The sequence below is a fragment of the Eptesicus fuscus genome, chromosome 16 (genome assembly GCF_027574615.1).
Source record: "Eptesicus fuscus isolate TK198812 chromosome 16, DD_ASM_mEF_20220401, whole genome shotgun sequence".
NCBI lineage: Eukaryota > Metazoa > Chordata > Mammalia > Chiroptera > Vespertilionidae > Eptesicus > Eptesicus fuscus.
This window is the reverse complement of record NC_072488.1, coordinates 227,797-255,699: the sequence shown is the minus strand read 5'-3', so window position 1 is coordinate 255,699 and position 27,903 is coordinate 227,797. Positions and strand designations below refer to the sequence as shown.

Genomic DNA, 27,903 nt, shown 5'->3' with positions numbered 1-27,903 from the left:
CAAGGCTGGCTCCTTCTTGTCCGAGGCAGAAATCCATCCCCCAGGGACCCGCAGACGCAGACGGCAGACACCACCCCCGTGGGCAGCGGGCCTGAGGCGGCACAGGGCTTCGTGGGAATGGCCCCAAACGCGGAGCCGCCCCCCTTACTGGCGGGTGGTGAGGAGCTACGGGTCACCCCACCCCCCGTGGCTCCTCTGCAGACGCCAGGCGAGTCTCAGCGACAGAGGGAGGTCGGTGAACGCGGCCGAGACGTCCTCGTCGGGTCACAGACCGGCTTCCCAGGAACGACCATCGCCATTTGGGGACAGAGACGCCGTCACCGAGGACCTACGAGGAACAGCGTTCCCGGTGAGGAGGGTGCGAGCTGCTGCTGCGGAAGGTGAGCGACAGACCCTCGCCCTGTCCTCCTCCGGGTGCGGCTCACGGAGCAGCTCACCCCGTGGGGCCTCAAGGAAACGTGGAGAACGAGGAGAGAAGGGACAGACGAGAGAAACTGAGATAAAGAGGAGAGACGAGAGAGAGCCAAGAAAATGGAGAGACGGGGACAGAAGCAAGAGAGGAGAGAATGAAAACCAAAGGGAGCGAAGGGAGGAAATAGAGAGAATGAGGAGAGAAGCGGGAAATCCAAGAAAATACAGAGAATAAAGAGAGAAGACAGGGATGGGGGAAATGGAGAGATTGAGGAGAAGAGCGAGAGACCCAAGAAAATACAGAGAATAAAGAGAGAAGACAGGGATGGGGGAAATGGAGAGATTGAGGAGAAGAGCGAGAGACCCAAGAAAAGTGAGGGAATGGGGAGAGAAGTGAGAGATGAGAGAAACGTGGGAGATCGAGGAGAACAACGAGAGATCCACGAAAATGGACGGAATGAGGGGAGAAGGGAGAGATGAGAGAAACGTGGGAGATCGAGGAGAACAACGAGAGATCCACGAAAATGGACGGAATGAGGGGAGAAGGGAGAGAGGAGAGAAACGTGGGAGATCGAGGAGAACAACGAGAGATCCACGAAAATGGACGGAATGAGGGGAGAAGGCAGAGAGGAGAGAAACGTGGGAAATCGAGGAGAACAACGAGAGATCCACGAAAATGGACGGAATGAGGGGAGAAGGGAGAGAGGAGAGAAACGTGGGCGATCGAGGAGAACAATGAGAGATCCACGAAAATGGACGGAATGAGGGGAGAAGGGAGAGAGGAGAGACACGTGGGAGATCGAGGAGAACAACGAGAGATCCACGAAAATGGACGGAATGAGGGGAGAAGGGAGAGAGGAGAGAAACGTGGGAGATCGAGGAGAACAACGAGAGATCCACGAAAATGGACGGAATGAGGGGAGAAGGGAGAGAGGAGAGAAACGTGGGAGATGGAGGAGAACAACGAGAGATCCACGAAAATGGACGGAATGAGGGGAGAAGGGAGAGAGGAGAGAAACGTGGGAGATCGAGGAGAACAACGAGAGATCCACGAAAATGGACGGAATGAGGGGAGAAGGGAGAGAGGAGAGAAACGTGGGAGATCGAGGAGAACAACGAGAGATCCACGAAAATGGACGGAATGAGGGGAGAAGGGAGAGAGGAGAGAAACGTGGGAGATCGAGGAGAACAACGAGAGATCCACGAAAATGGACGGAATGAGGGGAGAAGGGAGAGAGGAGAGAAACGTGAGAGATCGAGGAGAACAACGAGAGATCCACGAAAATGGACGGAATGAGGGGAGAAGGGAGAGAGGAGAGAAACGTGGGAGATCGAGGAGAACAACGAGAGATCCACGAAAATGGACGGAATGAGGGGAGAAGGGAGAGAGGAGAGAAACTTGGGAGATCGAGGAGAACAACGAGAGATCCACGAAAATGGACGGAATGAGGGGAGAAGGGAGAGATGAGAGAAACGTGGGAGATCGAGGAGAACAACGAGAGATCCACGAAAATGGACGGAATGAGGAGAGAAGGGAGAGAGGAGAGAAACGTGGGAGATCGAGGAGAACAACGAGAGATCCACGAAAATGGACGGATTGAGGGGAGAAGGGAGAGATGAGAGAAACGTGGGAGATCGAGGAGAACAACGAGAGATCCACGAAAATGGACGGAATGAGGGGAGAAGGGAGAGAGGAGAGAAACGTGGGAGATCGAGGAGAACAACGAGAGATCCACGAAAATGGACGGAATGAGGGGAGAAGGGAGAGAGGAGAGAAACGTGGGAGATCGAGGAGAACAACGAGAGATCCACGAAAATGGACGGAATGAGGGGAGAAGGGAGAGAGGAGAGAAACGTGGGAGATCGAGGAGAACAACGAGAGATCCACGAAAATGGACGGAATGAGGGGAGAAGGGAGAGAGGAGAGAAACGTGGGAGATCGAGGAGAACAACGAGAGATCCACGAAAATGGACGGAATGAGGGGAGAAGGGAGAGAGGAGAGAAACGTGGGAGATCGAGGAGAACAACGAGAGATCCACGAAAATGGACGGAATGAGGGGAGAAGGGAGAGAGGAGAGAAACGTGGGAGATGGAGGAGAACAACGAGAGATCCACGAAAATGGACGGAATGAGGGGAGAAGGGAGAGAGGAGAGAAACGTGGGAGATGGAGGAGAACAACGAGAGATCCACGAAAATGGACGGAATGAGGGGAGAAGGGAGAGAGGAGAGAAACGAGGGAGATCGAGGAGAACAACGAGAGATCCACGAAAATGGACGGAATGAGGGGAGAAGGGAGAGAGGAGAGAAACGTGGGAGATCGAGGAGAACAACGAGAGATCCACGAAAATGGACGGAATGAGGGGAGAAGGCAGAGAGGAGAGAAACGTGGGAGATAGAGGAGAACAACGAGAGATCCACGAAAATGGACGGAATGAGGGGAGAAGGGAGAGAGGAGAGAAACGTGGGAGATCGAGGAGAACAACGAGAGATCCACGAAAATGGACGGAATGAGGGGAGAAGGGAGAGAGGAGAGAAACGTGGGAGATCGAGGAGAACAACGAGAGGTCCACGAAAATGGACGGAATGAGGGGAGAAGGGAGAGAGGAGAGAAAATGGAAAGAACGAGGAGAGAAGCGATTGATGCAAGAAAATTGAGAGAATGGGGACAGAAGCAAGAAATCCGAGAAAATTTAGAGAATGTGTAGAGAAGTGAGAGATAAATAGAGAAAATTAGGAGAGAAGCAAGAGTTGGAAGAAAATGGAGAACAGGAGGAGAAAAGCTAGAAATACAGGAAATTTGAGAGAATGAGGAGAGAAGCAAGAGATGAGAGAAAATTAAAAGAATAAGGAGAAAAGCGAGAGATCCACGAAAATGGAGAGAATGAGAGGAGAAGCGTGAGATGGGAGAAAATTTTGAGAATGAGGGGAGGAGCCAGAGATCTAAGAAAACGGAGAGAAGAGGAGCGAGGCGACAGATGAGAGAAACTTGAGCGTCCTCGTGTGCAGAGGACGCAGAGGTGGGGCCTGGCAGCGCGGTCACCAGCCTCCACGGGGAGAACGGGGGCTCCTGGTCCCTGAAGACGGGACTTACCACCTGCAAATCACCGTCCAGGCGGCGGCTGCCAGGACGCAGACCAGCAGGGCGCCCAGCGCGATGGACACCAAGGACGCCTTCGGGAGCCGCCCGGAGTCTGGGTGAGAGCCAGCCGGTCAGCAAGCCGTGGGTCTCAGGCAGTGTCAGTGTGCCTGACCCTGAGCCTGACCTGACCCTGACCCTGACCCTGAGCTGACTGTGACCCCGACCCTGACCTGACCCCAACCCTGACCGGACCTGAGCCTGACCCCGATCCCAAGTCTGTCCACCGTGCCTCTGCTGCCTTCCCTTCGCCCTCGCTCCGCCTCTGGCTGTGCACCCTGGTCTTTGCTGGACTTGGGGTTAAGCTCAGTCCTGCACGGCGGCCCCTCCCCTCTGCGGGAGGGGGATAAATCTGTCTTTCCGTTTAACATGTATCTGCACGTTGTTCTTCTTTTACAGGAGCTAGAAGCCGCGTTACGAATCCTAGATCTGCCTCAGGCTGTGTGGTCCTGAGCGAGTCGCCCACCCTCTCTGTTCTGTACACGATGAAACACCCTGCTGAGCTCCCAGGATAACTCGGGGCCCCGAGGGGTGGGCTCACCGACACAGGTCCGCCCGTCGTCTCCCAGCGCGTACGGCTCCGAGCACTCGCACCGGAAGCTGCCCTGGGTGTTCCTGCAGCGGGCGGGCGCCGGGCAGGGTGGCCTCCGCTCGTCTTCACACTCATCAACGTCTGCACAGAGCACGGAGGTCAGGACCCGGCTGAGGACCCGCCACAGCCCCCTCCCCCTCCCCGAGCCTGACCCCGAGCCTGACCCTGAGCCTGACCCTGAGCCTGACCCCGAGCCTGACCCTGAGCCTGACCCCGAGCCTGACCTGAGCCTGACCTGAGCCTGACCTGAGCCTGACCTGAGCCTGACCCCGAGCCTGACCTGAGCCTGACCTGAGCCTGACCCTGAGTCTGACCTGAGCTTGACTCTGAGTCTGACCTGAGCCTGACCTGAGCCTGATGCCAAGACTGACCCTGAGCCTGACCCCGAGCCTGACCTGAGCCTGACCTGAGCCTGACCTGAGCCTGACCCCGAGCCTGACCTGAGCCTGACCCTGAGCCTGACCTGGGCCTGACCCCGAGCCTGACCTGAGCCTGACCTGAGCCTGACCCCGAGCCTGACCCCGAGCCTGACCTGAGCCTGACCCTGAGCCTGACCTGAGCCTGACCTGGGCCTGACCCCGAGCCTGACCTGAGCCTGATGCCAAGACTGACCCTGAGCCTGACCCCAAGCCTGACCTGAGCCTGACCTGAGCCTGACCCTGAGCCTGACCTGAGCCTGACCCCGAGCCTGACCTGAGCCTGACCTGAGCCTGACCCCGAGCCTGACCTGAGCCTGACCTGAGCCTGACCCCGAGCCTGACCCCGAGCCTGACCCTGAGTCTGACCTGAGCCTGACCTGAGCCTGACCTGAGCCCGCTGTGACTCATGTGGGTGGCCCCTTCCCCCAGGGAGCCCGCTGCCCCACTCCGTCCCCTCCTGGAGGAGGACGGTCACCGCGCTGGGAGCTGTGGTCCCTGGCCCTGTCCTCGGTGTCCCGCCACCATGGAGCCAGGCAGCGGGGCCAGGCCTGGATGGTGGGCGGGCACTAAGTCTGAACCGCGCTGACGCCTCCCGTGTGCTAACTTTTGCTGCCGGAGGGTGCGCTGCAGGCGTGACCGTGGGAGCGGTAAACGGTGAGAACCAGGCAGCAGCGGCCACGTCACGGCCAGCGGGCGGCGGGGGGCGGGGTGTGGGCCTGCGCCTGGCCTTGGCCTCTTCCTGTGGACGCTTCCGTTTCGAGTCCAGAGCAACTGGCGCTGCAGCTTCTTCACCACAATCCCCCCTCCCCGCCCCAGGCTGCCGGCCCGTCCCGCCTGCACCCCCCCCCCCCCCCCCCGTGGCACCTGATGTGCCCACCGGACGCCTCGTCCGGGAAAGGTGTCCCCGGGGCCAGGTCGGCAGGAGCGGACCGTGACCTCCCAGCCACACGCGTGGGGACGCCTGTGCCCAGAGCGCCTCCCGGTGAACAGCCCGTGTTAACGGAGTCCGAAGGGCAGGTTGGGCAGAGCCACTGGAAGACGCCTGTCGGGCAACTGACCTGTGCACTCGGGGGGCTGGTCAGCCCGGCCCCGGCGGGAGCAGGCGAGCTGCTGGGGCCCCTGCAGCCGGAACCCGCGCCGGCAGGAGAACACGAGCACACGCCGGCCTGGGGGCCCGCACAGCACCGCGTCCCCGTGTGCCACACGCTCCAGGGGGCCGCACACGTCCTCTGGGCCGGGGAGAGGGCAGTCAGCTGTCACCTCATCACCTCCCGAGGGCCGCTCCCAGACCCCACACAGCCCCCCAGGCCCCTCACGCTCCACAGGGTCCCCCCAGGCCCCACACAGCCCCCCACACAGCCCCCCAGGCCCCACACAGCCCCCCACACAGCCCCCCAGGCCCCACACGGCCCTCCCAGGTTGCAGCTTCTCTTCCCTCAATGGGAAACCTGCCACCTCTCCTGGCATCTCCGCCCTCGAGTCCCCACCCTGTGCCCTTGGCTTAGTGTCTCCCCGAGGACAGGGCACAGGCCCGGGCTGTGGGCTCAGTGCCGTGTGGGCGTGCAGGGGCAGTGGATCGATGATTCTCTCTCATCATGGATGTTTCTCTCCCTCCCTCTCCCTTCCTCTCTGACATCAATTAAAACATATTTTTTAAAATGTGTCGGCGATGGCTTCTCAACCAGGGGCCTTGGGCTCCTGTGAGTCGGGAACCGTGGCTGCCGCCCCCTCGGCCCTGACCCAGCCACACGGGCAGCGTCCTCCCACGGGGAGGGGTGGGGGCGGCTGAGATATCCTGCCTCCCACGGGGACGCCACGGGGACGGCCCGGCTCCCTGCTGCTTCCTCCCAGCGTGCTGCTCGATCGGAAGCCGCCTCTGCGCTGGAGCCCGCGCCCTAACCCGGCGGCAGGGGCTCCGTCACCTGGGGGAGCTTCCCTCCAGGCCTCCAGGTCCAGGCCGGGGACGCCCTCGCACGGCGTGAAGTCCTGGGGGAACGCGGCAGCGCCGAAGGCGTCGGCGGGCACGCGGGGGAGGCCCGTGTTGTCACAGATGACCCGCGACAGGGAGTGCGTCCCCAGCTCCCGCCTCTGCGCCTCCGTGAACACCCCGCCGTGTTCCCACCAAAACCTGAAGAGGAGGGAGCAACGGAGGGGCCGCCGGTCAGTGCTCCGTCCGGGACCCCCGGGCGGTGAGGGCACGGCTCCGAGCGAGAGGACGTCCGGCATTTCTCCCCGGAGTCGGCCACTTGAGACGCTGCCGCTGGGCGTGAATGGGGGCCAGGGGCTCTCCTGGGAGAACCCCAATTGTTAAATCACCAGCGTCACGGGGAGTGAGCCTGCCGGCCACAGGCCTGCTGAGCGGGGGCCCCCCGGACCCCAGGCCTGGCTGACCCCCTGTGACCCGGACCCCAGGCCTGGCTGACCCCCTGTGACCCGGACCCCAGGCCTGGCTGACCCCCTGTGACCCAGACCCCAGGCCTGGCTGACCCCCTGTGACCCAGACCCCAGGCCTGGCTGACCCCCTGTGACCCGGACCCCAGGCCTGGCTGACCCCCTGTGACCCGGACCCCAGGCCTGGCTGACCCCCTGTGACCCGGACCCCAGGCCTGGCTGACCCCCTGTGACCCGGACCCCAGGCCTGGCTGACCCCCTGAGACCCAGACCCCAGGCCTGGCTGACCTCCTGTGACCCGGACCCCAGGCCTGGCTGACCCCCTGTGACCCGGACCCCAGGCCTGGCTGACCCCCTGTGACCCGGACCCCAGGCCTGGCTGACCCCCTGAGACCCGGACCCCAGGCCTGGCTGACCCCCTGTGACCCAGACCCCAGGCCTGGCTGACCTCCTGTGACCCAGACCCCAGGCCTGGCTGACCCCCTGTGACCCGGACCCCAGGCCTGGCTGACCTCCTGTGACCCGGACCCCAGGCCTGGCTGACCCCCTGTGACCCGGACCCCAGGCCTGGCTGACCCCCTGTGACCCGGACCCCAGGCCTGGCTGACCCCCTGAGACCCGGACCCCAGGCCTGGCTGACCCCCTGTGACCCAGACCCCAGGCCTGGCTGACCTCCTGTGACCCAGACCCCAGGCCTGGCTGACCCCCTGTGACCCAGACCCCAGGCCTGGCTGACCCCCTGTGACCCGGACCCCAGGCCTGGCTGACCCCCTGTGACCCGGACCCCAGGCCTGGCTGACCCCCTGTGACCCGGACCCCAGGCCTGGCTGACCCCCTGTGACCCGGACGTGGTGTGACGGCCCGACACCTACCGGTCGCCGTCCCTCAGGGCCTTCATCTGCCTCCCGATGAGGCAGGCGAACAGGGGCCCGGTCCGCGCGCCCGGCAGCAGGTCCTCGGCCAGGCCGCCCAGCCAGACGTCCACGTTGTCCGGGTGCCGGTACAGGCGCATGATCCGGTCGGCGACGCTGCCGTTGGCAATGACGCTGCCGAGGTCAGCCCGGGTGTGCAGCCTGCGCAGCCCGCAGAACTCCCGCCAGGCGTTGTACCCTGCACGGGGCAGGGGGCACGGGGCACGGGGTGGGCCATGGGGGCACGGGGCACAGGGTGGGCCATGGGGGCACGGGGCAGGGGGCAGGGGGCAGGGGGTGTGGAGGGGACAGCTGAGGGAGAGGGGGGGCCAGTGTGGACCCGAGTGAGGGGCGCAGGGGGACAGCCCAGGGCCCGGCCTGAGCAGAGGGGCCGGGCACACCATGGCGGGGAGGTTGGGCCAGCGGGTTAGGCACAGCCCAGGCCGGGGCGGGGGGGGGGCAGGAGGACCGGGGGGACGGGGGACAGGAGGCGTGGACCCCGACCTCCCCGTGACGTGTGTCGCGCAGGCGGCCCTGGGAAGCCTGACGCAGACTCCGCGATGGCCCGGGACAGCCAGCCTCCCTGACCCCCGCCCCCTCCCCGCCCCACCCCCCGCAGGGCCCTCCCCTCCCAGGGCGCCAGGCCCACGGGGTCCCGGTGTCTAAGGGAGTGAGCAGCTCCTCTTTGGACAGAGGAGAGGGAGGGGGGGTGGGTGAGGGGGACGTGATCACCAAAGAACTTGTGTGCAAATACGCGTCCCCCATGGACAGACAACAGGGGTGAGGGCTGGCGGGGAGCAGGGTGGCTGGAAGGGTCAATGCGGGGAAAGGGGAACATGTGATACTTTCAACAATAAAGATTTTTAAAATAAAAATAAAAGATAAAGAGTGTAAACATTAAAAATAATAATAAAGCAGGAAATATAATACCAAGGGAAAAAATTAAAATAAGTAAAAATAGCCCTAGCTGGTGTGGCTCAGTGGATAGAGCATCAGCCTGGACTGAAGGGTCCCGGGTTCGATTTAAGTCAAGGCCCAGGCCTGGGTTGTGGGCTCCATCCCCAGTAGGGGGCGTGCAGGAGGCAGCCGATCCATGATTCTCTCTCATCATGGATGTGTTTCTCTCTCTCTCTCTCCCCTTCCTCTCTGAAATAAAAAAATATATTTAAAACATAAAAATAAAAACAATAAACGCATTTCAGCCCAGAAAGCAACAACACGACACAGGAGGCAGGCGAGGCTGCACCCATCGTTATGGGAAAGCCCGGACGTGGACGGCGGGTTTGCAGACACGGTTGCTGCAGAGCCGACTCGGGGAGCAGGCCGCTCACCTGGCAGCCCGTGGTCCCGGCCCCGCTGCAGGTTCAGCGACGCCAGGTCGAAGGTCCCGGCGGGCGCCAGCACCGACAGCCTCTCGGTCAGCTCCTCGCTCACCAGCTGGCCCGGCGCCGGCAGCTTGGCCGGCCTGGCCAGGAGGCCCCGCACCAGGGGGTCCACACCTCCTGCAAGACACCCCGAGGGCGACGTGTCCCCGGCCGGGCCTCAGCCACGCGCTTTCCTAACCAGTGTCCTGGGGCCCACGACTCGGCCCCCGGAGCTCCCAGTTCTCTCAGATGCCGTCTGGGGTGCCTGGCCCTCGCCGGGACCCGCGTCTGAGGGGACTGACTCGGGTGCGGGGCGGTCGGGACGTAGGTCCGAGGGGACCCAGACCTGAGCCCCTCAGATGCTCCCGTGTTTTGTTCTTAATCCTCACCCGAGGCTCCTTTCCCCACTGATTTCCAGAGAGTGGATGGGAGGAAGGAGGGGGAGAGAGAGACACAGCGATTTGCCTCCCACATGTGCCCTGACCAGAGCCAGGGATCGAGCCTGCACCCGAGGTGCGTGCCTTTGATCGGGAATCGAACCGGGACCCTCCGTCCGTGGCTCTAACCACGGAACAACCAGGGCGGATGCTCAAGTGTTTTGCTTTATTTTTCTGCAGCAAAAACATTACAGTCAAGGGAAGCATTTGCTGAATTCGCACATCAGGAGCAGCAATGAGGACTTGGCGTGGCTGAGGGAGCCCTGAGAGGTGGGGGGCAGCCCTTCACCTCCAAAGCACCAGCCATCCCCGGGGACCCCGTGGGGACCGGTCAGACCCTCTGGTAGCCTGGCTGCACCCTGGCCTCTCCCACACGGCGTGCTGACCGTTCAGTGGCCACCGAGCGGGTACAGTGGCCTCCTCCCCCTCCTCCCCTCAGCCACTCAGAGCCAAGAGCCGTAGGAGCAGGAGAGAAGCTTCCGGACACACAGACAGAGAGAGAACAGGGGCGAGGGGGGGGGGGCGGGGGGGGGGAGAGGGAGAGGGAGAGGGAGAGACAGAGAGAGGGAGAGAGGAAAGGGGGAGAGGGGAGAGGGAGAGGGAGAGGGAGAACGAGGGAGGGAGAGGGAGAGGGAGAGGGAGAGGGAGAGGGAGAGGGAGAGGGAGAGGGAGAGGGAGACGGGAGAGGGAGAGAGGGGGGGAGAGACAGAGAGACAGAGAGAGGGAGAGAGAGAAAGAGAGGGAGGAGAGAGGAGGGAGGGAGAGAGGGGGGGAGAGAGAGACAGAGAGAGAGGAGGGAGGGAGGAAGGGAGAGAGGAGGGGCTCACACCTTCGTGAAGGACCCTCCAGGGGCTGAAGAAGGCGTCGCCCAGCAGCAGGGGGGGCAGGATCTCCCGGAAGTGGGCGTCCAGCCGCCACACCCGGGGGTGGACCGTGGCGTGGCCGAAGCGGAAGGCAGCCGTGGTGAACACGTTGGACACGGTGGGGTCCACGGCGGAGTCATAGCCCTCGTAGGGGCCCACGTGCTGCCCGAACGCCTGGGGGCCCAGGATTCTGGGGACGTAATCCCGCAAAGTGATGATCTGTGGGAAGGAGATAGGGAGCCTCTGAGGGGGGGAGGGGGAGGGGGGAGGGGGGGGAGAGGTGGAAGAGCGGGAGGGGAGGGGAGGGGGAGAGGGGAGGGGGAGAAGGGGGAGGGGAGCATGGGGGAGGGTGGAGGAGGGGGAGGAGGGAGGAGGGGGAGGGGGGAGGAGGGGGAGGGGTGACGGGAGGCAGCAGGGCTGGTCGCACCCAGGGAAGGAGGGTCTCCCCGGCACAGCCCCGGCTCAGAGGCCTGGGGAGGGCCCACACCACCCAGGATGGACACAGGTGAGCAGGCGCAGCACCCGCCGTCCGACAGTCTCGCAGCTCCCGCATCAGTGGCCTGGGGAGCATGTCAGAGCCGCCCCCACTCCCCTGGGGCACGTTAACACGTAACTCAACAGCAATCCTCCGGTTCCACATCCCAAACCCCACATGAGGAAAGGAGTCCGGCTCCTGTGGAACTTGTAATTCACGACCTCACACACTGTTTTCCTTTGTATGTTCTCCGTCGATTCCAAGGATAAACTACAAAGCTGGTGCCCAGGGTCCCAGGGGCTGCCAGGAGGGCGCACTGAGTTAAACCCCAAGGCTCTGGGCCCAGGAACCAGCGGGCGCACTGAACCTGCTCCCGCCAGACTCCTGGTCACACGCCAGCCCGCTGAGGGTGTTAGGTCCAGGCATGGAGGAAAGACCACAGCCATGCAAGCACCCGCAAGGTAGATGGTGACGAAGATAACTGGCGCCTTCCCAGACCCTTGCCAGCCTTCCCAGACCCCTGCCCGAGGCAGGAATTCCACACCTCTCATGCCCTCCACCCTCCCCTCACCAAACGGCTGTATAAAGGAAGTACCTAAGCCCCCGTTTTGGCGCGAACTCCCCTGGCCCACTCTCGGACCGGTGAGTTTCGCCCGGGAGCGCAAGATTAAAACCCCCCCCCCTTTTCCACGGCCTGGACTCTGTGTCTTGTTTCCTGCGTCGCAAACCTTTCATCTGGTGCCGAAACCCGGGTGGGGATTGAGTGTGTATCCCATTTGGGGTACCCCTCCCCACTTGTCTCCCGGAACCCTCAGGCTTCTTTCCAGCTCGGCAGCGTCAGTTGGTGAGTCCCAGTCCCTATTGATTCCTAGGGTCCTCCGTCGGCGTCTCTGTCCGTAAATCGCGGTCCGCGTCAGAGATTGCTTTCCGGGCATAGCCCTCCGGACCTTTCCAGGAAAGGTTCTGACCCTGGGGGGTAGTGAAGACGTTCCTACTCCACCTTGGTCTCCGGCCTTTTGGCCTCACTCTGATCCCAGGGGGTCGGCGAGAGACGTCTCCCACCATCCCTCGGATTCCGTCCGTAGCCTTGGCTCAATGATTGGGACGCTGATCCTTGGGCCTCGCTACTGACCCTAGGTTTCAAAATGGGCAATCAGAAATCCAAAACTGACCCGCAGGCGCCGCTGGGTGCCTGCTCACCAATCTGGCTAAGCTGGGCCTGTCCCAGGATCTGCGTCCTAAACGCCTCTTTACTTCTGTACCGTGGCATGGCCTCAGTATGAATTGGACAACAGGTCACAGTGGCCTGAACATGGGACTTTTGATTTTAACATCCTGACCGACCTTAACAACTTCTGCCAACGAGCTGGGAAGGGGCTGGAGGTTCCATGTGTCCAGGCCTTTTTCAATCTGCGCTCCCGTCCCTCCCTCTGCTCCTCTGTTCTCTCTGACTCTGCCCTCCTCTGCTCCTTCTTATCTCTGACTCTTTGGACCCAGCTGCTCTCTCGCTTCCACCCCTCTTCCTCCCGCCGAACGCTTTCAGCCCCCTCCTCCTCCTTCGCCACGGCTCCCTTTCTTCCCCGTGGCAGGTGCTTTCTCGGCAGCACCTCACCTGCCCACCCGCGGCTTCCGCGGCCCTGGGTAACACCACCGCGACCGCGCCGCTCCCTCCCGCGGCCACCGCTGCGCTTTCTTCCCCGCGGCTGCAACCATCGCCGCTGCACAGCGCGAGAGCCACCCGCCCGCCATCCCGCAAGCCGCTCCGAACAGCTGGCTCCCGCACTCCGGGGTGGGGGAGCGGAGGCGGCAAGGGAGCAGGCGTGGGGAGGGCGGGCAGTGCCGCTGGCTCAGGCACAGGACGCCCCGGTCGCTAGGGCTCAGACCCCCGAGCCCCCGGGTCCGCGGCCCCCCCTCCTCCTCCTCCTCCTCCTCCTCCTCCTCCTCCTCCCCTCTGACTCGCCGGCCTCCCTGCAACAGGGATCCTTCCGCCCTGCCTCCCTCTGCCCTGCCGTCCGCTCCCTCCCTTCCCCCATCCTCCCTCCCCGACCTCCCCAGGCCATTCCTCGTCAGGAACCAGGCTGGGTGTACCCACTAGATACCCCGAAGGGAAGGGCGAGAGGGGCGCCAACATCGCGACCAGATGCTCCAATGCCTAATAGCCGGCCTACAGGCCGTCTCCCACAAGGTGGTTAACTTTGACAAGCTGAGGGAAGTTACTCAGGGACCAGATGAGAACCCCGAGGTCTTCCTTAACAGGCTGACTGAGGCTCTGACCTTATATACTCGCCTAGACCCTGGGGGTCCCCGGCCGGAGCAACAGTTCTAGCCACTCACTTCATTTCACAGTCAGCCCCCGATATCCGAAAAAAGTTAAAAAAAGGCAGATGGCCCTCAGACCCCTGTCCGGGATCTGGTGAATATGGCATTTAAGGTTTTCAATGCCGGTGAGGAGCAGGCAGAGTACGCCCTCCTTCAACAGGAGATGAGTCTGCAAACCCAAACCTTGCTACCTTTGGGGCCGGCGGCAGCCACGCTTGGTCCAAAAGGGACTGTGCGTGGTGGGGGTGCAACGAGAGGATGCTTCCAGTGCAGAAACGAAGGCCACAGTGCCCCCAACCCCGGGCTCCAGCCCAGCCTTGCCCGGCGTGCGGTCAAAGCGGCCACTGGAAAAGTGACTGCCCCTGGAAAAGTGACGGGCCCTCTGCGTCTCAACGTAGAGGGGCCGTCCTTCCAGGTCATGACCCGCCGCTGGCCACGCTGGAACTGGCTGAAGGCTGAAGATGCCAGGACTCGACGACCCATCCCCTCGCCGGGCCCCCAGGTAACCGCTCAAGGTAGTGGGTAAGCAGATCTCCTTCCTGATCATACGGGGGCTACGTCTCTGTTCTTGCCGTCCTTTTCCAGGCCATTGCCCCTTCCACGATCTCGGTCATGGGTATTGACGGCAAACATGCTCTGGCCTCAGCGCCTTCTCACCCCGCCCTCTCCCCTCTCCTCCCTCCCTAGAGAACAACTTTCTTGCTAGCACAGGCTTATCAGAAACTCAGTTCTGAACTCAAGCAGTTAGAGGCCTGTTCCAAGAAGTTTTAAAGTTAACTGTTGACAAGGATTTTAAAAGGACCCACTCACCTGGACGGTCCTGCCCCAGGGGTTCCGAGACAGCCCTCATCTGTTTGGCCAGGCCTAACAGAGCCCTCCGACAATGCTCGTTAGAACCCAGCACTCTCCTCCAGTATGGAGATGATCTCCTTCTCTGCAGCCCCTTCCCTGGACACGTCTCAGAGGCATACAGCTGGCCTCCACTGGTAGGATTCTTCCAGCCTTCACCCCGCAGCCTACCTGTCCAGACAGTTTGATCCCACGGTTCGGGAATGGCAGCCCTGCCTCCAGGCTCTGGCTGCAGCTGCTGCTCTCACCAAGGAGGCCCAGAAGATTTGCCTCCAGCACCCCTTACAGGTCTTCTCCAAGATCTTCTGTCACACCGGTCCTTATCTCTCCTTGCCCCCTCTCCCATGCAGGAACTCCATCTCCTGCTCCTGGAGAGTCCTGACATCTCCCTAACTCAGTCCCCAGCCCTGAACCTAGCCACACTCCTTCCTGCTGCCTCCACCCAACCTGTAGCAAAGCACTCCTGCCCCAAGGTCGTCAGAGGCCCTCACTCAACCTCGGGCAGGACTCTCAGATCTTCCTCTCTCTAATCCTGACTTAACTCTGTTTGTGGATGGAAGCTCTTGTCTAGACCCCCAGGGACGTCAGAAAGCCTCCTACGCGATAGTAACACTCGAGCGGACCCTGGATACGGCCTTCATCCCTCTTCACCTCGCCCACACTGCCAGAGGCAGCCACAAGTGCCTGCTCCTCCTGCTCACCCCAGGGAGGAATGCGCCCCAACTTTCCTACTTATCAAATGAGGGGACACCTCCCAGGGCAGGACTGGCAGGCAGCTGCTCCGGGAACAGGCTGACAGGTGGACGGGACTGCACACAGTAATCCTCACAACCCCCACTGCGGCCAAACTACTTGATGATCCATCAGGGCACCACCTCTCCAGACTCAAGAGGACCCCGGAGCAGCATGACTTCTATAAATGTGAGGTGTTGGGCCCCACTAAGGTCCGCCTTAGCCGCCCTCCCCCTCCTCCTTCTCCTCCCAGCCCTGGGCAACCTACACCCACCCCCACCTGCTTATGTGTGGAGGTTCAAGGTCCGTGAAACCTGCGACCAGGACAGCACACAAATCACCCGGCAGGTAGGATCTCAGGACTGCCCTCTGGCCGGATGCCAGGCGGAGATCCTGATTGCTGTCGACCTCCGGTCAGTGTGCAATGGTGGCCAACCATATGCCTACTCTGCTTATGACCAGCGGAACCCAGACAGGTGTAATTGAGACCCACTGGTCAGGCTGTGTCATCAATGATGCCTACAATGAGGTCAGGTCTGGTCCCTTTTTCTGGAGGGACGGGACCTTCAACATCAGGGTCCGGGACCCCTGGGACCAGCGATGGGTTGTGGGCGTTATGGGAAAACTATATGGGGATGGTTGGAGCTCAACCCCTTCAGGGACCATCTACATCTCCCGGGAATATGTCATGGCCCAGGAGGCCCAAATCCAGGTCTCCAAAAGCATCCTACAGGCCGAAAATTCCCTTAAAGGGAAGCTGCCTGATTCCCCCCGGGTAGAAGTCCTGTCTTCTTGGCTCCAACTTATCCAACACACTCTACTATTCCTTAACGAGACCCGCACCCTGCCCAATGTCTCGCACTGCTTTTTATGTGTCTCTCTCCAAAGACCTTTGCTGGCTGCCGTCCCACTCATGACTCCTCCAGGAACTCAAGGACATGGTGAATGTCAGCCTCCCCTGACTGGCATTCCCCTCTGGGAACCCGAAACTCCAGAGCCCACCTTGCCCCCATGGATATGCTACCCGACCAGCAACCCGGTAACTGTGGGACGGGTCACTTGGAACTGTACCCAAAACCACACTGCAGCCAGTCCCACCAAGGCCAGCCCGGGTACCTTCTTTTGGTGCAATGGCACCTTAAGCAACTGCATAAACTCCTCTGATCCCGGGCCTTGCTTCGGGGTCACAGTAGTTCCCCAGCTAACCTTGTATGGAGAGAGCTTGCCTGGTTGCTCCCTTCATCCCACCCCCAGGCCCGCAGGGCCGCCTTCCTCCCTGTCATGTTGGGGGTAAGTATTGCTGCCTCAATAGGCCTCGCTGGGGGGTCCTCGGGAACAGCATAATCTCTGCTCAGGATTTCAATGACAGACTCCAGATAGCCCTGGAGTCTACTACTACCTTCTCAGCCTCCCTGCAGCGGCAAGTAACATCAGTAGCCCAAATAGCCCTGCAGAACCGAAGGGCCCTAGACCTTCTAAAGAGGAGGAACCTGCATGTTCCTTCAGGAAGAATGCTGCTACTACATCAATGAGTCCAGAGTGGTGGAACAGAACGTGCAGACCCTGACTGAGCTGAGTGAAGATTTGCGTGCAAGACACTCCCGGGACAACTCTCTTTAGAGCTACCTGGATCCTACCCCTGATTGGGCCCCTAATTCTCATCTGTGTCTTTTTATTCCCCTAGCTCCCTGCCTCCTCAAATTCATCCGCTCCGGATCGCAGAAATGTCTCGGGTGACTGTAAACCAGCTCCTGCTCCATCCCTACACTCGGCTGCCCCTCAACCCGCCTCTGCCTGACCCTGGCCTTTAACATCCCCCACCCTCTTCGCCCCTGGTCAGCAGGAAGTAGCCAGGACGATTTCGGCGCCCCCTATCACCAAAAAGGCTGGGATGTTAGGTTGAGGCAGGGGGGAAAGACCACAGCCATGCAAGCACCCGCAAGCATCCGCAAGGTAGATGGTGACAAAGATAACTGGCGCCTTCCCAGACCCCTGCCCGAGGCAGGAATTCCACACCTCTCATGCCCTCCACCCTCCCCTCACCAAACGGCTGTATAAAGGAAGTACCTAAGCCCCCATTTTGGCGCGAACTCCCCTGGCCCACTCTCGGACCGGTGAGTTTCGCCCGGGAGCGCAAGATTAAAACCTCCCCCCCTTTCCATGGCCTGGACTCTGTGTCTTGTTTCCTGCGTCGCAAACCTTTCAGAGGGGATGAGTGCAGACCAGGGGCAGCCAGGCCTCTGGAAGCTGCGGGCTAACCTGGTGCAGGGCGCCCACCGGCTTTGCGCACCCGCCCGGGACGCCCACGCGGCTTTGCGCTCCCGCCCGGGGCGCCGGGAGGGCGCTGTGCGCACCTGGTGCAGGGCGCCCACCACCTTGCGCGCCTCCTGGTAGGCGGTGTCCGCGCTCCAGTGCGGGTTGAGGGCCTTGAGCGCGGCCGCCAGGCGGTTGTGCTCCCGCAGCCACAGCGTGTGCAGGGCCGTCAGGGCGGGGACCTCGCTGGCACGGCTGTCCCCCGCCAGGAAGCAGGGCGCGCGGCCAGGGGCGCCGGGCTCGGGAGCGCAGGCCCGGGGCGCACGGGGCGGGACGAAGGGCAGGTGGGCGCGGCCGGCGTCGCTGTGGCGCGCGTTGACCCGCAGCAGCCCCTCCGCGCTGGTCCAGTTCCGCAGCTGCTGCTCGGCGGCCGGGGAGCTGCCGTACACGGTGGACGCGTCCAGGAAGGAGGTCAGCCCGTTCATCTGCTGCCGCGGGTTCCCCGGGGACAGGTGGCCGAACAGGGCGCCGTGGGCCCCGCTGCCGCAGGCGGCCGACGACCGGTAGAAGGGCAGACAGGTGGTGCCGGCCTGGGCTGAGGAGGTGAGGAGCTGTGGGAGAGGCTCGGTCACCGCGGGGTCTCAGCGCCCCCTTCACAGACACCGGGTACTGGATGGGGAAGGAGGGACCAGGACACCGGGTACCTGGATGGGGAAGGAGGACCCGGGACACGGTACCTGGATGGGGAAGGAGGACCCGGGACACGGTACCTGGATGGGGAAGGAGGGACGGGGACACGGTACCTGGATGGGGAAGGAGGGACGGGGACACGGTACCTGGAAGGGGAAGGAGGGCCCAGGGACACGGTACCTGGATGGGGAAGGAGGGACGGGAACACGGTACCTGGGTGGGGAAGGAGGGACGGGAACACGGTACCTGGATGGGGAAGGAGGGCCCAGGGACACGGTACCTGGAAGGGGAAGGAGGGACGGGGACACGGTACCTGGATGGGGAAGGAGGGACGGGAACACGGTACCTGGATGGAGAAGGAGGACCCGGGGACACGGTACCTGGATGGGGAAGGAGGGACGGGGACACGGTACCTGGATGGGGAAGGAGGGACGGGAACACGGTACCTGGAAGGGGAAGGAGGGCCCAGGGACACGGTACCTGGATGGGGAAGGAGGGACGGGAACACGGTACCTGGATGGGGAAGGAGGGACGGGGACACGGTACCTGGATGGGGAAGGAGGGACGGGGACACGGTACCTGGGTGGGGAAGGAGGGACGGGGACACGGTACCTGGATGGGGAAGGAGGACCCGGGGACACCAGGTACCTGGATGGGGAAGGAGGGACGGGGACACGGTACCTGGATGGGGAAGGGGGGACGGGGACACGGTACCTGGATGGGGAAGGAGGGACGGGGACACGGTACCTGGATGGGGAAGGAGGGACGGGAACACGGTACCTGGATGGGGAAGGAGGGACGGGAACACGGTACCTGGGTGGGGAAGGAGGGACGGGAACACGGTACCTGGATGGGGAAGGAGGACCCGGGACACCAGTACCTGGATGGGGAAGGAGGGACGGGGACACGGTACCTGGATGGGGAAGGAGGGACGGGGACACCAGGTACCTGGATGGGGAAGGAGGGACGGGGACACGGTACCTGGATGGGGAAGGAGGGACGGGGACACGGTACCTGGATGGGGAAGCACGGGTTCCGGTTCTCGCAGGCCGGCTGGCAGGCGCCGCCCCCGAGTGCGGCCTGGCTGGCGTCCTGCGGCGTGAAGGCGATGTCGTGGGCGATGTACTGCCCCCACGCCGCCAGCAGGTCCGAGTACTGGCCGTCCTCCCGCACGGCCTCGTTGGCAACTTGCAGGACCTGCCGAGTCACCTCCCGGACCTGGAGAGAAAGGGATCCGGGTCGGGCGGACGTCGTAGGGTCTGTCTGGGGGGGCACCCTCACGTCCAGGGGTGAGCCGCCACCTGACCAGCAAGTGTCTGCACAGGCCTGGCCCCCCCCCACCAACCCCTCCAGGGAGACCAGGGAGACAGCAGGCGGGCCTTACCTTACTGCGGTCCCCTCCTACTGGTGACTCAGTCCCTCAGCTGCAAGGGGCCCCACCCGCAGGGGTGAGGGTGGAGGGAATCCCAGACACCCACACACAGCCCGCCACCTCCACCTCCACCTCCACCTCCACCTCCACCTCCACCGGGCTCAGGGACAGGTCACAGAGCCTAACCCTAGTACCGGTCCCGCAGCGTCGGGGGCACTGACCGGGGGCAGGGGAACCCCGTTGTATAAGAAGTCGGGGTTCCAGCCTCGGGGTTCGCTGATGCCGTCTTCGTATGCGGGCGGCAGCCACCGGGCCAGGGCCGTGTTGGAGGCGCCCCACCGGGGATGGTCTCTGGAGACAAAGGTGCCCAGGTGAGTGGGGAGGGGAGGGAGGAGGAGCAGGGAGGCAGCAGGTCCACCTACAATAAACCATCCTCAAGGGAAGCCCTCGGGCAGGCTCCCCGGGACCCTGCTCAATGCGGCCTCCAGCCGGCCTCACACCGCGGCCTCCAGCCGGCCTCACACCGCGGCCTCCAGCCGGCCTCACACCAGGGCCTCCAGCCGGCCTCACACCGCGGCCTCCAGCCGGCCTCACACCAGGGCCTGCAGCCGAGTGAACGGCCTCCTGGGGGCACATGGACCTGGATCCTCTCACGTTCCAGGTGCGCCCTTCCCTCAGCCCAGGACACACCTTCCCACCTTCCAACAGCCCTTCCCGCTCAGGTGCCCCTCACACTGGGGCCACACGGGGGGTTGGGGGGCGGGGGGAAGGCCTCCCTGCAGGACAGAGACCTGGGGTGCTCCCAGCAAAGATGCAATTTGGAAAACTGCTGGTGTCTCGCCCCTCAGGCGCCCACCACCACCCGGGGCGCTGTGCCTGTTCCTGCCCCACACGGGACGTTCAGTGCGAAGATGCTGCTGGACGCCGGGTCGTGGAACTGCTGAGCCATCAAGTTCAGGAGCGAGGTGGTGGTCCGCGACCTTTGCTCTCTGCCCCTCTCGGCACCCCAGGGTGGTCTTTGTCTGCCTCTGAGTCCCGGCCTCTCCTGGGCGGGGCCTGGCTGTGTGCCCGACGCAGGGAGGACCTGCACGTCCTCCTGCTGGTCCCGGTCTCAGCCGCGGTCCGCGAGTGGGGCCTGCCCGCAGCGCGAGGCTGAGGCCCGATCCCCGCCCATCACGCCCTCTGCTCCTTCCTCCGCGTTCCTGGTCACCCTGTGTGACCCTTTCCCCACCCCCACCCTAGGGTGTGGGGTCCCAGCGGCCCTGCATTTGGACACAGGACCGTGAGGAAGGCAGCGCCGGCCAGACGGGCGTCCAGATGACGTGCAGAGGTGGGTGAGGGGCCAGGCCAGAGGCCAGAGGACCCGGGAGCTCGGAGGCCGGGAGGGAGTCAGGTTCCAATCCACCTGCAGGAGGTCGGGGTGACCAGATACCTGTTGTTGCAGGCGCCCGTGATGAGCCGGTACTTGTCGGCCAGGCAGGTGTCCGGGCACTGCGGGGGCAGCATGTGGGGCAGGCACCCCGACACGTTGGCGATGGTGCTCAGCAGCTCCTCCGACAGAGCATCTGGGAACCGTCAGAGTAAACCCTCCGTGAGGCCACGACCCCTGACCCAGCACCGCGTGTGCTCCCGGGCCTGGGTCCCACGTAAACCCTCCGTGAGGCCACGTCCCCTGACCCAGCACCTGTGTGTGTTCCTGGGCTCTGGGTCCCACATAAACCCTCCGTGAGGCCACGACCCCTGACCCAGCACCGCGTGTGCTCCCGGGCCTGGGTCCCACGTAAACCCTCCGTGAGGCCACGTCCCCTGACCCAGCACCTGTGTGTGTTCCTGGGCTCTGGGTCCCACGTAAACCCTCCGTGAGGCCACGTCCCCTGACCCAGCACCGCGTGTGTGTTCCCGGCGCTCTGGGTCCCACATAAACCCTCCGTGAGGCCACGACCCCTGACCCAGCACCTGTGTGTGTTCCTGGGCTCTGGGTCCCACGTAAACCCTCCGTGAGGCCACGACCCCTGACCCAGCACCGCGTGTGCTCCCGGGGCCTGGGTCCCACATAACAATCCTCTCACTCAACCCCCGAGAACATCCCCAAAGACGGGCTTTTAAATTTTAGTTTCTTCCGATCTTTCGGAAAAGCAGTTCTCGAGCTCTGAGCTGGGGAAGGCCGGTTCGCGGGTGACCCTGACCTCACTGGGCACGTCTTCGGTGGCACACGGCCCAGCTGAGGCCTGTGTCCGGCCACATGGTGGTTCAGTGGACGGCGACCCCCTGGTAGCTACCCTCCCTGCCTAAGTCCTGCCGGGCCAAGTCCTCTGACGAGACGGGTGTGTCCACCTACAAAACCTCCCTGCTCCTTCCTGTTGATTTCGGTGAATGTTCGAGGTCAGGACCCCAGAAAACAGGCTCTTTCGTTTTTGTGGGGTTCTCTTTTGCCAGTTCTATTGCTGTTTATTCACCAATTAATTTCGAGCTGGTTCTCCAAATCCAATTTGAATAGCAGAGCAATCGTTCATCCTCAGACGAACAAAAGCAAAATACCATGTGTTACCAGCTGCTGGGCTAGTCCTGCGTGTGTGAGTAGGAGTCACGCCTTCCTGGGGGCAGCGAGACAGACCCCTGGGGCCCCCACCCGGCCCCTGAAGAAGGTGTGCTCCTGGCTGGCACTCCTGGGGGGACCGGGACCCCGAGCGCTCGCTCACCTGTTGGAGGCTGTGACGGCCTCCGGTAAAGCCTTCGTACAGACGTCTCCATGATCTCTGCTGCTCGGGAAACAGCCCGGCTTGTCGGCTCAGGGCGTTTGGGAAAAGACGGAAGCTGAGATGGAGAAACGATTTCTCTCTTCCTGAGGTTTCTGGGGCACAAAGGGGAGATGTAAAGTCACTGCTTCTGGCCCAGCTGGTGTTCCCAGTGGTAGAGCATCGACCTGTGAAGCAGGAGGTCACGGTTCCATTCCCGGTCAGGGCACATGCCCAGGTTGTGGCTCGATCCCAGAGGAGAGGCAGCCGATCAATGGTTCTCTCTCATCATGGATGTTTCTCTCCCTCTCCCTTCCTCTCTGAAAAAAATTTTAAAAGAGAGACCATGGGCAGATTTAGACCCACAGCCCCGCTGAGCCTCGGCTCTATCCCAGCAGCCACCACAGGAGGGTGACGGTGGCACCCTTAATCCTGTCTCCGCAGCTGGTGCCTAATTCTTGGGAGAGAAACCGCCCACCCGGCAGGACTTCCAATCCTCCACCCCCACCCCCACGCCGGGATCGGTCATCGGTCATCGGTCGGGCGATGGCTGTGCTTGGCTCTGTTTTGCTAGAGGAAGACTGGGAGACTGAACATTGCCAAACGGAGACTCTGGGGCCAGTTTTGGAGGTGGCTGTGAGGTTAAACTTGGGAGACAGGAGGAGTCACAGGGCCAGGCACACCGGGCACGGGCGGGGCAGGTCCCTCTGTGGGCTCGGGCGTACCTCTCCCTCCTGCTGTAGATGGCCACGTCCACCAGGCGCCGGCTCTCCTCCAAAAGGCTGAGCGCGTGCGAGTCCTCGGACTTCCCTGCGGAACCAGGGCCACCCTCAGCGCCGCGCCAACGGGCAGCACCGCCATCCTGTCAGCCTCTCCGTGGAGCCAGCGGGAGGCTGTGGGCAGCGCTGGCCGCTTGCACCTGGGCCCTGCGTCTTCCCACCTTAACCTGTGGCAGCTCCCGGCGGGCAGAGCGCGGGTGCCGGGCACCGGGAAGGGCCCCCTGCTCTGGCCGCACGTGGGTGCCGTGGGCTGTGCCTTTTTCTCACCGGCCCGGCCGCTATGATTCTGTCTCCTTGTCTGAATAGTTTTGTTACCTGAACCAGCAATACAGAAAATCCATGTAATATTTGCCTCTTTCAACTTGTGCTTTTTTTTTTTTTTTTAATCCTCACCGGAGGATTTTTTTCCATTGATTTTTAGAGAGAGTGGAAGAGAGAGGGAAAGAAAGATATATTAAAATATTAATGTGAGAGAAACACATCGATTGGGCGCCTCCTGCACGAGCTCCAACCAGGGCCCTGGCCAGGGAGGAGTCTGCAATCAAGGTATGTGCCCTTGACCAGAATCGAACCCAGGACCCTCGGTCCACAGGCCGACGCTCCATCCACTGAGCCACACCGGCTAGGGCTTAACTGTGCTTTTAACAAGATAAGTCACTCCGATGCACCGCAGTTCCCAGTGAAGAGAGTCCCCTTTTATCTTTTAGTCGGTGCAATGGTCAGGAAGCGCCATGCTCTGGGGCTTGTCTCCACATTCGCAGGTTGACATCCCGTCGCCCCGTTTGAGGGTGGGAGGAGGGGGGGCCTACGCACAGGGTCCCGGCCCTGACAGCAGAGACCCCGGGGGACGCGGCCCTCGGCAGACCCCCCATTGAGCCGCCAGAGCTGGAGAAATGAGCACCTGCTGGTTGGGAGCCCCAGTGCACATGGTCCAGACCCAGTGAGACAACGTGGCAAACCTATTTCTGGGTTAAAATGCGAGGCTCCAGTGAAGGGTACAAAGTCCAGGAACTGGAATGAATTTGCCAGCTTTTTCCTTTTTAAACAAAGGCTGCTTCCTGCTTCTCCCGCTGTAGGCTACGCCCCTCCCTACTGGCCACCCTCTCCCTGCTGGCCACCCTCTCCCTGCAGACCACGCCTCTCCCTGCTGGCCACCCTCTCCCTACTGGCCACGCCCCTCCCTACTGGCCACGCCCCTCTCTACTGGCCACGCCCCTCCCTGCTGGCCACGCCTCCCCTCTGCAGGCCACGCCTCCCCTCTACTGGCCACGCCTCCACTCTGTAGGCAATGCCCCTTTACTGGCCACCCTCTCCCTGCTGGCCACGCCTCCCCTCTACTGGCCACCCTCTCCCTGCTGACCACCCTCCCCTCTGTAGGCTACGCCTCTCCCTGCTGACCACATCTCTTCCTGCTGGCCACGCCTCTCCCTATTGGCCATGCCTCCCCTCTGTAGGCTACACCTCTCTCTGCTGGCCACACCTCTGCTTCCTGCTGTTCATCTGCATCTTATTTTCTTTCATCAGCCAGGACTTTCTGCTTTCGTCACCTCGTCTGGTGATGTAACACCCTGATTCCCCAAGGGCACCACAGGAGTTACTTAACGGAAGGACTTCACGGCAAAGGAGCAAGCAGATGCTCCCCAAGAAACACTCCTGCTCCAAGTAGCTGAGCAGGTAAATGGACACGTCTGTCGTGTACTCCTGGGAAAATCGGTTCTTTTCCAGAAAGAGCTGTGTTTTCATTCTCTTAAACTCGAGTGGCTCTTCTCTTTCTGGGAAAGGGACAGGACCCGAGGGTCTCGCACCTGCCTCTGAGCCACCAGCGCCTTCTGCTCTGGAATTGAGGGCGGGGACTCTGTCGGGTCCTCAGAGCCCATCCAGCTGTCACTTACCCCAGAGGGCCTCGCCCCTCAGGAAGGGGAAGAGCAGGAGGCTGCAGAGCAGGAGGCTGCAGGCCAAGACCAGCGTGACGCCCGGGGCGGCCGGCGCTCTCATTCTACAACCAAAAGAAGAGGCACGCGGTCAGGGCCTGGGGCCCAGGAGCCGCCTTTTGGGGCAACTTGTCATCAGGCCCTCGGTCGGCTGGCGCTCACTGCCCCTCCGCGGCGACAGGTTCCCAGAGGCTGGCGTGGGCTGCGAGGACCCGAATCCCTCCCGGAGCGGGAAGACCGCTGCCCCTGCCGGTCAGCAGACCAGCTCAGCGACACCTGACCCTGTGGCATGCTGACGTCCATTGTGTCAAGTTCCTGGGAGGAAGCACTGGGAATAAATAATCTACGTCCCATGGCAGCTCCAAGCAGGAAAAGTGACCATTAGGACCTTAGCCATCATGACCCCTAGAGGCCCATGCCTGCCTCAGCATTCTCTCTCCTGCTCATGCAATGACCTCAGCATCACAAAGAAGACCGGACGCCATCATGCTACGCCCCACACCCAGGTCCTCCCCATCACGGGCTTCCTGGCGCTTCTTGGATGGGCTGCGTCTGTCCGGAGTTAACTGACCGGCCCCTGAGCAGAGGTTGGAGGTCACGGAAGCCGCAGTCAGCAGGGCTCGGCGAGCGCCCCACATTGGCCCGAACCCCAGCCTCCCCTGGACCCCGCACAGGTTCCCGTGGCGCATTTCCCCAGAAAACGGAAGCAGCGCGTTTACAACCTGACCGTCTCCTCTTCCCGGCCGGAGACGAGCGTGAGGACCGGAGCTCCCGTGGCCGCCGCTGTCGGAACCCCGAGCCTGGCCGCGTCTGCTCCGGGCCTGGCTGCGCCCCTATAAGCTGGCTCCACGCTCCGGCGCCCGCTCGAGTGGCCGAGTCGAGTGGCCATCCCTGGGGCGACCAGAGGTCCGGGCGGCGTCTGTGGGCCCGGAGAGGCGGAGCCTCTGGCCACGCGTCCGAGAAAGGAAAACGCATTGAGGACGAAAAGCCAGCTGACGTCGGCCCACAGCACCTGCTGCTCCTCTCGCCTTCCTGAGTGGATGCTGATGGAGGAGAGGACTCGGATGCTCGCTCCGCCAGCTGAGGGGCTGCCCCAGGGACCAGGCTGAGGACCTGGCCAAGCTGGCTGGTACCTCCTCAGTGTCCCAGCCTCAGTCTCCCCTCCCTGGGCGGTGACGCTCGCTGGGAAGGCTGTCTGCCCCATTCCCACCTCTTCTCAGGTTTCCTATGAAATCGCTCCCTCCTCCTCTCGTTCCCTCCTTTTCAGGAGTTAGTGGAGCGTAAGGAGGCTGCCTCCCGGAGGGAGAGGCGAGGTGAAATTCTAAAACAGGACACAGAGGACCCCAATCTCAGACCACAGGGCCCCAATCTCAGACCACATCCTGGGTGGCCCTAATCTCAGACCACAGGGCCCCAATCTCAGACCACAGGGCCCCAATCTCAGACCACAGCCTGGGTGGCCCCAATCTCAGACCACAGGCTGGGCAGCCCCCAATCTCAGACCACAGGCTGGGTGGCCCCAATCTCAGACCACAGGCTGGGCAGCCCCCAATCTCAGACCACAGGCTGGGCAGCATAACAATGTCTCCATCAAGGTCCCTCCACAGGGGACAGCGAGCTTGGAGGGAGCAACCCCCGCCCCCAGCCCAGGGGGTTACACTTGTACTGTTGATAAACCATGAAAAATCAGCCAGAATCAAAACTTGGATTTTTCCTTGTAATTGGACCTTTTAATGGGCCCGCTCTGGTCTCGGGAATATTTGGTCCCAGGTGCTGACGCTGGGTGGGTTTGTGATGGACACCCAGCCCCTCTGGGAGGAGCTGGGGCACCTGGGGACTGGCCACCCTGGTGGGAGGTTGGGTTAGAAATGACAACTCTGAGGTCTGGGAGGAGAGAGCCAGGCAGCAGGCGGGGCCAGAGCGGGAGGGGCTGGGCTCTGGGCCTTGGGACTGCGTCACCAGCCCTCAGGCAGGCCCCCCAGGGAGGCAGGGAGGTAGGGCAGTGCCCCAGGTCCCAGCCAGGCCTCAGTCCTGGAGATCTCGCTGCCAGACTCCCCGTGGGGAGGGAGGGCGGGTAGAGACGGGACCAGGCACCAGGAGCCCCTTCTTGCCCTGAATTAGATGCTGGGAATGTTACCCAAAGGTTTTCCTATCAAAACTCAATTTAAGCCTGGCCAGCGTGGCTCAGTGGTTGAGCGTAAACTTATGAACCAGGATGACCTATGAACCAGGAGGTCACGGTTCGATTCCGGGTCAGGGCACATGCCCAGGTTGCAGGCTCCATCCGCAGTGTGGGGCGTGGAGGAGGCAGCCTATCAATGATTCTCTTCCATCATTGATGTTTCTCTCTCTCCCTCTCCCTTCCTCTCCGAAATCAATAAAAATATATTAAAAAAATATTTGCTTTAACAACAACAACACAGGAACTCATGGTCTGACGCCCTCCCAGGCCAGTCCGCAGAGGGGAGTGAGGCACGAGCTCGAGTCTGGGGAAGGGGCACACGTCACCTCAGCCCCCTCGGCAGCCCGGAGCCCCGCCCGCTGACCTGCCACCAGCCCCTTCGCTGAGCCAGGGTGAGTGACAGCCCACGAGCCCCGCTTCCATGTCCATCCTGGGACCACTTGGGGCTTCCTGCCCGTGACCGGGACATCCTGGCATCAGTGCTGACGTGTCTGCTGATGTAAGTGGCTTGTTGCTTCAGGACAAGTGCCCACAGCCAGGCACACATGCAGCCTCTGCCCATACATGGCACCCCTGTGTGCACGCCCCGCACACGGGACACGGGTCCGTGGTCAGGTGGCAGCAGGATGTCCTGTGACGGCGGGGCTCTGGGTGCCGCTGGACCGTGACCGGCCGCTGCGGTCCACTGGGCCCTGGAGCTGGTCGCACGCTCATGAGAGGGTTCAGAGCATCAGCAGAAGCCACAGAAAGCACTGGAATAATGGGGTCCTGGCCCCAACTCTGCACATTCGTTCGCTGCCTCTGTTTTTTGTGTGTTTTTTTAATTGATTTCAGAGAGTAAGGGAGAGGGAGAGAGTCAAAGATGAGAATCATTGACCGGCTGCCTCTTGCACACCCCCCACTGGGGATCGAGCCTGAAACCGAGGTACATGCCCTTGACTGGAATTGAACCTGGGACCCTTCAGTCCACACACTGAGGCTCTATCCACTGAGCCAAACCAGCCAGGGCTCACTCGCTTATAAAGATTCAGGCAGAGAAACCAAGATGGCAGCATAAGTA

The 27,903-nt window shown here is 62.2% G+C and overlaps 1 protein-coding gene across 1 annotated transcript; it reads right to left on the bottom strand.

Annotated features, from left to right (window-relative positions):
* Window positions 1–210: 210 nt before the first annotated feature.
* Window positions 211–24,740, bottom strand: TPO (thyroid peroxidase). The gene is made up of 15 exons (XM_054728101.1): window positions 24,623–24,740; window positions 22,677–22,761; window positions 21,916–22,067; window positions 20,649–20,781; window positions 19,438–19,567; window positions 18,859–19,062; window positions 17,256–17,765; window positions 10,493–10,745; window positions 9,194–9,364; window positions 7,824–8,061; window positions 6,483–6,688; window positions 5,619–5,789; window positions 4,091–4,222; window positions 3,505–3,604; window positions 211–328 (listed from the first exon to the last, which is right to left on the bottom strand). The coding sequence occupies exons 1-15, from the start codon at window positions 24,723–24,725 to the stop codon at window positions 265–267; spliced, it is 2,652 nt and encodes an 883-aa protein (XP_054584076.1). The 5' UTR covers window positions 24,726–24,740; the 3' UTR covers window positions 211–264.
* Between the last annotated feature and the right edge of the window lie 3,163 nt (window positions 24,741–27,903).

Coding starts and splice junctions, on each gene's coding strand:
- TPO (XM_054728101.1), bottom strand. CDS start 24,725: ATGAGAGCGCCGGCCGCCCCGGGCGTCACGCTGGTCTTGGCCTGCAGC. Junction 20,782..21,915: donor GCCGTCACAGCCTCCAACAG/GTGAGCGAGCGC, acceptor GACGGTTCCCAG/ATGCTCTGTCGGAGGAGCTG. Junction 4,223..5,618: donor CCAGCCCCCCGAGTGCACAG/GTCAGTTGCCCG, acceptor TGCTCTGTGCAG/ACGTTGATGAGTGTGAAGAC.